This window comes from Bubalus kerabau, chromosome 20 (assembly GCF_029407905.1).
Source record: "Bubalus kerabau isolate K-KA32 ecotype Philippines breed swamp buffalo chromosome 20, PCC_UOA_SB_1v2, whole genome shotgun sequence".
Classification (NCBI taxonomy): domain Eukaryota; kingdom Metazoa; phylum Chordata; class Mammalia; order Artiodactyla; family Bovidae; genus Bubalus; species Bubalus kerabau.
Window position 1 is genome coordinate 52,043,837 of NC_073643.1, and position 13,414 is coordinate 52,057,250.

General features: G+C 39.0%; 1 protein-coding gene across 6 annotated transcripts in view; it reads right to left on the reverse strand.

Annotated features, from left to right (window-relative positions):
* The window catches only part of RBM6 (RNA binding motif protein 6), an 89,363-nt gene that overhangs the window by 50,087 nt on the left and 25,862 nt on the right, over nucleotides 1-13,414 (reverse strand). For 5 of the 6 annotated variants that reach the window (XM_055558323.1, XM_055558318.1, XM_055558321.1 and 2 more), the window contains exon 6: nucleotides 1,168-1,241. The exons of the other annotated variant lie outside the window; for it this stretch is intronic. In XM_055558323.1, the coding sequence (XP_055414298.1) occupies nucleotides 1,168-1,241 (74 nt within the window). The remainder of the gene's footprint in view (nucleotides 1-1,167; nucleotides 1,242-13,414) is intronic. 6 annotated transcript variants of the gene reach the window in all.

Here is a 13,414-nt window from a genome sequence, read left to right on the forward strand (position 1 = left end):
ACAAATCAAACAAGAACTCTGTCAAGGGGATACAGCCTTAATCCACTTATTGTCTAAGGATCTAGAAGTATCTGCATCACTAACAACAGGAACAGATATGTCAGGTTTCTTCTAATTACTTCTTGATCCCAAAAGATTTAGAGTTATGTCATCCTCATTGACATAAGGGGAGAATATGGTCAAAGAAGGAAAAAAGTGAAGTGTAATGAGCCATGCTGAATGGAACAAAGCTGATGAGGGGCATTAGGCTATGAAAGAGGAAGAGTTCTCATGCAATACTAGTATGCCCTGGCAGAGCCTTCTTTTAAGATTCTGGGTACATCGCAATCACAGTGTTAAGCACAGGCAGTGGGTATGTAAAAATCAAATTATATCACTAAGCTTCTTTCTCCCACTTCACAGATGGAGGAACTAAGACATCACAAAGAAAACAACTTTCCCAAGGAAATATGACGACAAGAAAAATTCTACCCATTTCATATTTCCTCCCAAAACTATCAAGCAGGGTTCAGTTAAAGACCCAGATGATAGTCCTATGTGGCAAGCTAAATATATCTAGGTGTTTCAAACATAAGGTAAGTACAGATTTCAATTCACCAGCTCAAACTATAATGCAGCTAGGAACTCGAGTACGGAACTCCAATTTGTAAAGAACAATGATGAATGCAGAAGACCCCTACAATCAACTGGTCTCTTCTCCCCAGCGGCCCTCTTGCAAAAGTAGCACATGCAGGCAGGACCTGACTGCCACAGGACTTGCCATCGGTAGTCTTCACCTGAGGTCTGGGTACAAGTACTGACCTAAAATTCCTGTGCCAGGAAGTTCCTTGAGATCACAGACAGGCAAGGATCGTTTTTTTTGCATCTGGATCCCAAGCTCAGTCACACTCTGAAGGGAAGAACTCCAGACCTGTCATTTTTTTCCACCTACTGTCTTTGGAAAATGATCCAATGACAACTGAATGCGTTTCTAAAATACACTCTGTGCCCATTAAATTTACTAGAGAAACTTCCTCATCCTCTTTTAAAGTTTCTCTTGGTTGGAATGTGGAATGCTCTAAGTATAGATTTCTGGTACCTTTCCAAAGTTTGATCATTTGAAGCCCTCCCTCCCCACTCATGAAAAATATATCCTTTCAGCATCATTTGACCGAAGTATAAAGCAACCTGGTTGGCCTCCATGCATCCGATGGCATCTTCCAAGAGTGAAAACTCCACGCAGACATAGCCATAGTCGTAACCTGGGGACAGCATTTAAATACAGACGGGAGTGGTGTTAGTGCCTTGAAAACACAAAAGACACACTTAAATCCCCTGTTTCCGAACCCCTTAAACACAAGCCCTCCCAATGGCCCCTCCCTCCCAAGCAGAAAAAAGTACTGCTACCCCAAACAGAAAAAAAGTACTGAAGGAAAAGTCTGGATGTTTCTGGATTTAGAGAGTCATTCCAAAATGGCCTTTTCTATTAACCAAGAAGATCCTCTGCCCTCTTTAGCACTGATGATCTGGTGAGGGTATCCCAGAATTGGGTAATCCCACAGAAAGTTCAAAGGGGGACCCGAAACATTGTAACCACAGGCTGAGTCTTCTGGAAAAACAAAGTCAACAAGAATAGGAAAGTATCTGGAAAAAAAAACAATGTATCCTAAAACAGGAAGGAGAAGCAATTATCCAAAAGCTATGCTAATAGTCACCACTTTTCAAGCAGAAACCACCTTCAAAGACTGAAGTGCTGACAGACTGAGGCAACTATTCTGTTTGGACACCACAGGAAGCTTCTGGTTGGCAGGGGACAGACCATATCAGGTCATCTTTTTTTTTTCCTTGTTTCAACTCAAGTCATAAACCAGCTAAAATCTTTATGAAAGGAAGAAGGTGTAAAAGCATAAATAAGTACAAACAGCTGGGTCCAAAATTGTGCTTATGCACAAAGCTCAGGTAGGCTGGGGAGAGACAGGAGTTGTTAGTAATCAATACATGTTAAAGAATTAAACATACCATCAGACTACAAGACTCTTCACCTTTTTCCTGAAAATAGTCATCGTGGACACTCATGACCCATGAAACAGGAAGTCATGGGATTTACAAATCGATACACTCTAATACTAACCCATCCTATAATTTCCTTGATACTGCCACCATATGACTACAATACACCTGTTAATGCAATGCTCCTCAAATGGCTTCCATACTTCCTCCACTGCCTCACAGGATAAAGAAGCTCATCTTTAGGAGTGACACTGTGCAGATGGAACAGCAAGAAAAAGACGTGATCTGTTCAGATGAGAAATAAAACTCAGGGAAAGAGAAACCACATGACACCTAGGTCAATTCTGAGCACAAAGTATATATAATAATAGGAAACTGGTATCATTGGATCAAGGTAATAAAGGCCACCAAAAAAAAAAAAAAAAAAAAAAGAAAAGAAAAGCCAATAAACTAGGGCAATAGAAAATAGAACTTAAAAACAGGCCAAATTTGGTGAAATGGGTTGGATTCCTTGTCACAAGAAATGAATAGCCTGAAATGTTTTATTATGACAGCAAAGCTGTGACTTTAGGTTTGTTAAATACTTCAAGTTCATTACAAAATGTTACAATGGTGCAATTTGATTCTTGCTTTGCATTCTGGGAAATAACCAGGAAGAAAAGAAAGCTACTAGAAATCTCAGCACCACCATCCATGGACAGAGACTTTCTACCTGTATTTTACAGCTTTGACCAACACAAACTAGAACTCCTAAAATCTCTATTTAAACCTACCATAACAAAATCAGTTTCCTCTGATTAGTAACTATTTGAATAAATGAAACTACTTTAAAAATAAACAGTATATGCATTTGTCTATATCCTGTTGAAACAGCAGAAATTGTTTTGTTAGGTAATTCCTTTCAAGTGGACTTTCTTGATTAAATTCAGTGACCATCTCACACATAAAACACTCTGCTTTTTATAAAGGGCTCTGAATGTTCTTGGGAAACACTGCAGAATAGAAGCAACTAAGGTGCATTTTCTCATGAAGTATCTACTGTAAACATTCAAATGCACGTCCACAATCAGAAAGGCGCAGCCATGGAACAAGCATTCTCTCAAGTGTGTTGATTACCTCAACAGAACATTATCAAAAGAGCATCCACGTGTGTGGAAAGCAAACCCTCTTCATAGCTACCAAAATGAAAAACACAGAGAACTGACACCAAATTGGCCTAGTCCTGAGTCTCCTTTCTGTTCTTAAAAAAGTAACTATAGTGGCCCAGAGGAGCACACAGAATCTGTGTATAGAAAAAGAAAGGATTCATGACAACATTCACAGTTTGCTCAAGGACAGACTTTGATAATAATGTCACTGGAAGGAAAAGATAGTCTAGAGGAGACATAAGGGATATCTAATAGCGCTTCTATACAATCCTGAGATACTCCACGTTGACAATGTACTTTAGATATAGTATTAAATTCACAAGTCCAACACTCAAATTCCTCTGCCTGAAACTTTGGCTGTTAGACAAAAACAGAAATTTAGTTTAGGGAATTTCCTGGTAGTCCAGTGGTTAAGATTCAGCACTCTTACTGCTAGGATCTGGGTTCAATCCCAGGTCAGAGAGCCAAGATTCTGTAAGCAGTGTAGTACAGTCAAAAGAGAAAGAAGAAAAAATATTTAATACTTAAAATTTTAAAAATAAACAAATAAAAACTTAAAAGTACCCAATCTTGATCCAAGTCATTTTGTGTGTCCAAGACTCATAGTTGTACTAGAGGATTTTCATAAACTGCCAAAACCTGTGATGATACCAAGTAATATACACTCAGCCCTTGTTGGTACAAAGCTGTATTCTAAACATTTTACATATATAGTTAATCCTCACAAGACTATCATATAACATAAAGATTATTAACTTCATTTTACCCATCAAGGGGAAGTAGTCAAAGAAAGAATAAGTAATTTGCTCAAAATCATCTCAATGGTAAGCAGCAATACAAAGTTTCAAACCCTGGCAGTCCAGACTGAAACGAGTGCTATTAATCACTGCACTGTATTAAGTTAACCTGACTTCTAAACTTTATGGAGCCCAATTACAGAAAGGACCCCACAAGTCTGAGCACAGATAAGACTATGCCTATGGTTAAGAAATACTAAAATTTGAGCACAACAGATATTCTGAAATGTCTATGGCAGAACCATTATTGTAAGTGGGCCCGAGTGTGCAAGTTACAAGGCATTCACTCTCTTGAATTGAATATAATGGCTATCAAAATTCTTTTGAAAAGACAAAAAACCCAAAAGTCCTGTTGTGAATGATGATTATAAAAATTACAATGTAAGATACTTGATCTAGTATGTTGAAATATAGCATTTTAAAAACTTTAAAAATGAAACCAATTATATATTATAAACTGTGTACAGAAAAAAAGACTGGAATTAAATACAATGAAGTTGCATCTAACTCAGAGGTTAAAGACCAAAGTCTGCATAGGAGATGAAAACCAAGCTCTGTTGATATACTCGAACACCTGAAGGTGAAGAACATACCATCTCTCAATATAGGTTAAGTCCAGCACTGACAGTTTTTCCTCCAGCGTCGTAAGAGATCACTTTTCTTTTGGCTGCCACCAGATGAAGAGGTTGGCTTGCGTGTAAGGGCCATAATGTATGAAAAGCATATCACTTTAAATGACAGAATCACAGCCAGAACAGTGAATGCTCACACTCAGAGGAAACTGGAGAGACCACTTGAAGCCACAGCCAGGTCACACCCCCACCTCTCATGCTCACTCCATGAGAGGGAAGATGGGGTCCGTGTGGGGCAAGGGAGAGGGGTTGAGCAAGCACAGGTGAATATACACAAATTTGAAAATAATGTAATGTGACACAACTGTACATGAAAATGTTTGCAGTGGTTGTATTGTTATAATGAGATAATTGGGATTTTTTTTTCTTTAGTTTACAAATGTAATTTTACAATTCACAGAAAAGTTCTAGTAGACAAAGATGACGCTCTACTTGGAGACCTGACTGTTCTGAAGACCACCAACCAATCTTACATTCAGAATTGCTAGGAACCATCTGGAATCATCAAGATGGTAAACTCAGTGTTAACAACCCCACAGACAGATTCTCACTTAGTATATGTGCTGCCGAAGCGAGCACAGATTCTCACTTAGAAAGAGTAATAAAGTCTCTATCACCTTTTCCTCCTCAGTCACATGTTGGGAAGAAATTTGGTGGGCTGGTGGGTTTTTGTGGCTTATTTAGATGACTATTAAAAAGCATATCTTACTCCATTTTCTAACCTAAATGTATATATTTCTCATAGAAATGTGAATGCTTAATATTTTTTTTTCAATGCTGAGACGGATAAGAACAAAGCAAAGGAAAGAAATCTATAAAGGTAACATTAAATTTTCAGTTCTTTCCATCTTCATTAATCATGTGATTGCCTGGTACCCCAAAAAGTATCTGTGATAAAAGCTAACACGTGCTTAGGGGAAAGCGAGATACAGAAAACAAAGCCCTGATAAGTAATATCCAAACCCAGAATTTCTTTAGTCTCTGCCCCTAAAAAAGTTGACTCAGTGATGCTAGCAAACACGGCTCTTGACCAGTCAAGACAACTCTTAGTCTAAATCAGGCCCAACTTTAGTAACACTTATACACCAAGATTTTTAATTACGCAAATGAGATAAGCAGCCCTATATTCAAACTGATCTAGAAAAACCCAACTAAACATTAACAAGTCCAGTTGAATTGCCCATTAGGAGAGTACTGGTTGACTAGGAAGCAGCCCAGAATGTACATACCAACTATGAAATGTAAAAAAGAATCAAGATTTTAAAGAACACAGGCAGAGGGGGGAAGAAATTTTTAAAATGTTATCTGGTATCTATGAGGAAAAAGAAAACACAGGGATTTCCCCCTGTAAACAAGGAGTATTCTTTCTGTGGAAATGAAGCATTATGAATATAAAAAGCAACATGAAAAATCTTAATAGAAATTCAAGAGGACTTAGTTTTATCGGTCTGTCTTTCCTAATTCCACTCTACTGGGAATACAGGTATTTAGAAGAAAAGTAAAATATTATCAGGTTAGAGACATTACTAAGCCAAACAAAACTGATCCAGATGTCTGAACTCCCATCAAAGGAAGTAACGTGACAGAGAAGGCTTACATGAATGTTTCCAACAGGTACTTTGCTCTCCGTTAAAATCTCAGATTTATTTGAGTATGTACCTGCAGCTTTCATTAGGAAAATATCTAATTTATATGTCAAACTACAATCTGGGAAGAATGAAACTGGCCCACATGAAATCCATCACTTTGACATCTTAAAGCACTTGCAATTCTCTCCCCTTCAACCATGCATATAAGGACTGTTGGTTTATAATAAAACACATAAAACAAGGAAGATATGCACTGATGATCACTTGCTAAATTTTTGAAAACTGCATATGGTTCAGTATTTTATCTAGCTTTCCATATACACTAACTGGTTATTTTTGATATATAGATATTTTTTTTTGGTTTGTATCTTCAAGTAGTTTTCAAAATCCAAAATCAATCTTAGGGTCACTTCATCCTGATGATGGTTCTGTGGGCCGAGCTTGACAGTTCTTAGAAAATTATCACCTTTATTCAACTCACTTCAATTCCACTGACATTAACAATACTATGTGAGTACAAAGGAGGAGCGTGCCCTGGCCCTCAGAGAGCTGAGTCTAATGGAGGAGTTATGACAAGTAGATAAGCATAGATCATCTCAAAATGCTACCTAAGTCAAAAAAGGGAACATCTATTCTTTTTTTTTAAACTATAATTGACAAACAACATTATATTACTTTTGGGATACAACATGATGATCTGATGTATGCATATACTGCAAAAAGATTTCAGTAAGTTTAGTCAACATTCATCAACACACATAGTTACATTTTTTTTTTTTCTTGTGATGGGAACTTTAAAAATCAACTCTTATATTGTAAAGTAATTAGCCTCCAATTAAAATAAATAAATTAAAAAAAGATCAACTCTTAAGCAACCTTCAAATACACAATAAGGTACAGTTAACTACAGTCACAACCCTGTATGTTAGATCCCCAGGAATTTCTTTTTATCTGGCAATAACTACTCTTTATAGAGCCAATGATCTAGTTCAAATTTTGTTCACTTCAAAACAAACAAAAAAACCTACAGAGTAACCATCAGGAATAGGAATAAGATCTGCTCATGCCACTACCATTGCCACCACCCCCCTCCCCAAGCTTAGGACACTCTAACCTATCCCCGCTCCAAGCTAAGGACACTCTAACCTGGCAGGAATGGCAAAAGGATCACCCGAGTGAAGCAGCATCAATGCTGAAGCAAACTGCCCATGCAGAGATGATTCCAGACTAACTGTGGAGGGTCTTTTCACCTGGCAGGCAATGGTACTCATCAATGCCGCATTACTTGTGATGAGTATCATCCCCGAAGCACACACAAGAAAGTAATTTCTACAGTTCTGTACATAAGCAGGGAACTATAGCTAATTCACCATTCGCTCTCAGGCAAGACATTTTTCTGAGCCTGGGTTATCTCATATGCCAGCTACCAACGATGGTTAACTCTTTTCTAGGGTGGTTTCGGGGGTGCATGAGATAATGCATGTTAGTACTCCTGTGCTTCTATTACAAAGCACTATTAGGGACTTACCTGGTAGCTCAGCTGGTAAAGAATCCGCCTGCAATGCAGGAGACCCCGGTTCAATCCCTGGGTTGGGAAGATCCCCTGAAGAAGGGATAAGCTACCCACTCCAGTTTTCTTGGGCTTCCCTGGTGGCTCAGACAGTAACAAATCCGTCTGCAATGCATGAGACCTGGGTTCGATCCCTGGTTGGGAAGATGCCCTGTGGAAGGAACAGCTACCCACTCCAGTATTCTGGCCTGGAGAATTCCATGGACAGAGGAGCCTGGCAGTCCATGGGGTCGCAAACAGTAGGGCAGGACTGAGCAACTTTCACTACTCACTATTAGGGACTAAAGATGAGACAGTTGTCCCTGTTGGTGCTCAGTCACTAAGCTGTGTCCAACTCTTTGCAACTCCATGGACTGCAGCACGTCAGGCTTCCCTGTCCTTCACTATCTCCCAAAGTTTGCTCAAATTCATGTCCACTGAGTCAGTGATGTTATCTAACCATCTCATCCTCTGCCACCCTCTTCTCCTTTTGCCTTCAATCGTTTCCCAGCATCAGGGTCTTTTCCAATGAGTTGGCTCTTCCCATCAGGTGGCCAAAATATTGAAGCTTCAGCAACAGTCCTTCAATGAACATTCAGGGTTGATTTCAGCTGCCTCCGTGTTGCTGCTAAAATTTTAAAGGGATAAATTTCCTCACTGACATCCAGTGTATACTAAAAACATATCTGATTTTCCCACAGGTACAAAGGTATTTTTATTTTGACTGGGAAGGAAAAATATGGCCCCCACTGCCTTGGTCCTAGTACAAAAAGGACAATTCACCAATGTCCCAAGGGGCTCTGGGAACACTCCACAAAGATAATGTCTTCCTAGCTGGAAGCTGTTCAGGATGACAGCAGATCACACTAGCCCAGCCACTTACCTATTCCAAAGTGAACTAGTTATCTACAGAAGTTATTAGACAACTGGCATGCTGTGACACTCATGCTGACCAGAACACGAGCCTAGGTCATCTCTGACCTATAATAGAGAACTAATGCCCAACTAAAGGCAGCAGGTACCAGCCAGAGGTAGCTGTAGAATTTCCATCTGTGGTATCATAGAAAGATATTGGTCTTTGTTCCAGTCTCCTAACACAGAGCTCCTAAAACTCTGGGAATTTCCTGAGTGTAAGAGTGATGAGTCTTTTGTCTTAATGAGATGACTCTTGGTGGGCTCCTAGATAGCTTCAGGATGGCAACCGGTCAATAGAAAACCAAGACTTCATTAGAAGCATGGAACTTTCAGCCTCATTCCCTAACTTCCAGGGAATGGAAAAGGGAGTGGTAATTGGGTCAATCACCAATGGCAAATGAGTTAATCAACAACGTCTACATAATGGAACTGCCTAAAAACCTCTAAATCATAAGATTTGGAAAGCTTCCAGGTTGGTGAATGTATCTAAATTACAGGAGGGCGGTACACCCCAACTTCATGGGACAGAGGCTCTTACTCTTGGAACCCTTCCAGACCAAAGTATCTATCTATGTTTTCATCTGCTCCTTTATAATAAACTAATTATTTATCTGAGTCCTGTGAGCCATTCTAGTCAATTATCAAACCTGAAGAGGGTGTTGGATTATGGGAACCTCCAACAGAAGTATGGGTAACCTGTGATTGGTATCTGAAGGCACAGTTGTGGGACTGAGGCCTTAAATCTGGAGTCTGATGTCAACTCTGGGTAGTTAGTGTCGGAACTGGATTGAGTTATAGTTATCCACTTAGTGCCAGAACTGATTGATGTTAGGGCTTCCCTGGTAGCTCAGTTGGTAAAGAATCCACCTGCAATGCAGAAGACCCTGGTTCGATTCCTGGGTCAGGATGATATGCTGGAGAAGCAATAGTCTACCCACGCCAGTCTTCCTGGGCTTCCCTTGTGGATCAGCTGGTAAAGAATCTGCCTGCAATGCAGCAGACCTGGGTTTGATCTCTAGGTTGGGAAGATCTCTTGGAGAAGGGAAAGGTTACCCACTCCAGTATTCTGGCCTGGAGAATTCCACGGGCTGTATAGTCCATGGGGTCGCAAAGAGTTGGACACAACTGAACGCCTTTCACATGGGAGGAGAAAATAAAATCTCTCATCATCTCTCTGCCTGTACGACACAGAGGCATACACTGCTTTCTGCTGACATCATTCCAGAATACGTTAAGACCTCCATTTCTCAATTTACATGAGGTTTGCCCCCTATGTCAAGTTCAACTGCAAATACCACTGTAATCAGCTAACTTACTGGCAGCACTTGTCCTCCACGCACCCATTGCAAAATACGAGACTACTCTTAGTTAAGGTTTACCAAAGCTTTTCATCAGATTTGCTTGTACACTGTCAAACATATTTATTGTCTGATAAACCAGGTGAGCATGTTCTAGGACTTGATATTGATCTGAAAGCTAAAATGAAAATTTTTAATTTTCTAACAAATATAGAAGTACTTATACAAACGGAACAGAAAACTTGACTCCCTCAACATAACACCACTGCATAGTTTTAGAAACTAAAGTCAAATCTGTCAGAATTTCTGATAAAAATTTCTTGAGAGGATCTACTCATTCAGTATATTACTTCCAGAGTTAGCACTAATACTTTCAGGTTGAAGAAACACATCACAAACTGAACGAACACTTTCAGGTTGAAGAAACACATCACAAATATTATTTAACCTCCAATTCACACATAACCTCACACATTGCTGCCAGGAATTTTTGTAGCTTGAAGTGTGAGATAAGATAACAGGACTATTGTAAAGTAATTAGCCTCCAATTAAAATAAATAAATTTATATTTTTTAAAAAAAGATAACAGGACTAATGTTGTTTTCTTTGATTTGGAGGAAAGCAATCGCAGGAAATAATGTGACATAAATTCAATTGCAAGGTTACCAGGAAAAACCTAATGAAGCTTAAGCTTCACTCATTAAGCAATGATTTTCCTACCCTGTCACCATCACTCAGGTACATTTGATTCATTTTTTAAAATGTTATCTAAACAAGGTCCCAAAGGTCCTACTGAATAGCACAGGGGACTATATTCAATATCCTATGATAAACCATAATGGAAAAGAATATTAAAAAAAGAATGGCTATGTGTACAACTTTACACATTTGTCACTTTGCTGGAAAGCAGGTTGGCACAACATTGTAAATCCACTATTACTTCAATTAAAATAAATTTTTAAAAAATGAGGGCAGGAGGAGAAGCGGGCAACAGAGGATGAGATGGTTGGATGGCACCAATGACTCAACGGACATTAGATTGCGCAAACTCTGGGAGGTAGTGAAAGACAGGGAAGCCTGCTGTGCTGCAGTCCATGGGGAGGCAAAGAGTCGGACACAACTTAGCGACTGAACAACAACAAAGTACTCCAGATCATTTTAAAACTCCCTGAAGGCACAGCAGCCCTTTCTTAGTAAGAAATAGAGACATTTCTCCCATACCAAAATTGAAACAACCAAGGCCTCCAAGGTCTCCAAACTTAAAGGCCTCCAAAGGTCTCCTGTACAGAAAACAGCTCCTCTCTGGGAATTTACAAATTCTTACAACTCAACTACATTTTTAGAGGTTGAAAATATTCTTTTTTAAAAAATATGCATTGGAATGGAGGTATAACGAGACTTCCAGAAAACACACAAAAAGGTCAGGTCTATTTGTACACATTTTTCTCTACTTCTTGTCTGATCATTTCCTATAATACTCATGAAAAGTTGATTAATTTCATTTCTCTGACACTCAGAGGATGTCACTTTATTTGATCTCTCTGACCAATCATTACCGTCAAGCATTCACCGAGCTGAATAAGGATGTTCTCTTACATAACCATAGCCACAGTAGTACCAACTTCAGTGAATTTAACACTGATTCACCACTACTACAATCAATATATAAAACAGTTCCATCATGCCCGTCAATTCACTCAAGCTTCCATCTTACAGTCAACTCCTCCCCCGATACCTTGGCACCACTATTTTCTATTCTTGTCATTTTTCTTTTCCAGAACGTCATATAAATAGGATCATACAGTATGGAGTCTTTTTTAAAATTATGATCAAATACACAAAACATAAAGTGTACAATTCAGTGACATTAAGTACATTCACCATGTTATGCAACCACCACCACTATCTAGTTCCAGAAGAACATTTTCATCACCCCCAAAAGGAAATCCCATATCCATTAAGCAGTCACTCCCCATTTCCCTCTTCTCCAGCCCCTGACAACCACCAAACTACCCAATCCACCTTCTGTCTCTATGGATAGGGCTATTCTGGATTTCATATGAATGGAAGCAGACAATACTGTGGTCTTTTGCGCCTCACTTCTTTCACTGAGCATCAAGTTTTCAAGGGTCATCCAGGTTGTAGCATGTATCAGTACTTTGTTTCTTTTTACTGCAGTATGTAGCCTTTTGAGCCCAGTTTCGCTTAACACAATGTCTCTGAGATCCACCCATCTTGCTTTGTGCATGCAATACCTGCATGCATAGTATCATTTTTACTGCTGAGTAGTATTCCATAGTATGTATATACCAGAGTTTGTTTGCCCAGTCACCAAAAGACATTTCATTGTTGATACTTCCCGAGAAATGTAATCATATAAGTCAAGGTATTTTACAATTAATAGGGCTACTATTGTATCTGCACTTGGCAATAGAAAAATTCAAATGTATACAACAGGTATAGGTTCATTATCCATTATCTGAAATTCCAAAATCTAAATATCTCCTAAGTGTCAAGTTTTTCAGTAAATTTTCTGTGAAGTCACTTGGCGATACATCTTGACCTATACTATAGTCTCTCTATAGTCTTTCTTAAGTCTTCTTAGTGAGAATATTCATTTTCTACAGAAATATTTTATCTTATACACATTCCACTGGGGGATATAATTCACATATAAGCTATTGGACCACATTATCTTTCTATAATCAGAAAAATTAATAAATTCATCTGACCCCACGGATTTAGATAAAAGTTGTGGCCCTGTACTTACACAGTTCTAAATGAGACAAAAATTAAGCTGATAATTACTCGAGTCAGTGAAGAGGCATTAAGCTTTTCTCTGTTACAGACTAGCTCCCCAATACATCAACTACAAGGATGAACATTACCCCACAACCCCCCTCTTATGAACAACATCCAACCTACATGGTCTTTGCAGGTTATCCTAACCTAAAAACTTGATGGCTGTTTATAAAAGACACCATTTCTACAGAAATTCAGACATACTCTTTGAACAGGTAAATGTTAAAGTTCTCAGAACATCTGACTGTCTCAAGACATGTTCTTCAGCACTCAGGAAGAGTGCGCTGCTGTAAAACCTAAAGTACCCTGTAGTGCCATGGGGTCTCCTCACTTGAAAGGAGACCACAGGGGCTCTCCAAATACATTATTCCATATACACCGCACTATTCATTCCATGCATACTGGGAACTCATCTGGGCTAGGCAGAGAGTCAAGAACTGGGGAAACAGGAGGGAACAAGCCAAACAAGGCTCCTACTGTCATGAAGCTAACTCTCCAATGAGAGGAATAAAACACACAAAAGCACTGAGAAAAATATCTAAGTGATAACTCCTACGATTACAAAAATACGATATAAAATGACTGAGGAATGATTTTAGATTGGATGGTGACTCAAGGCCTCTTAGAGTTGAAACTGAAGCCAAGAACTAAACCCCCAAAGAAAATGAGAATCAGAGAGAAGAGCAGTGCAAAGG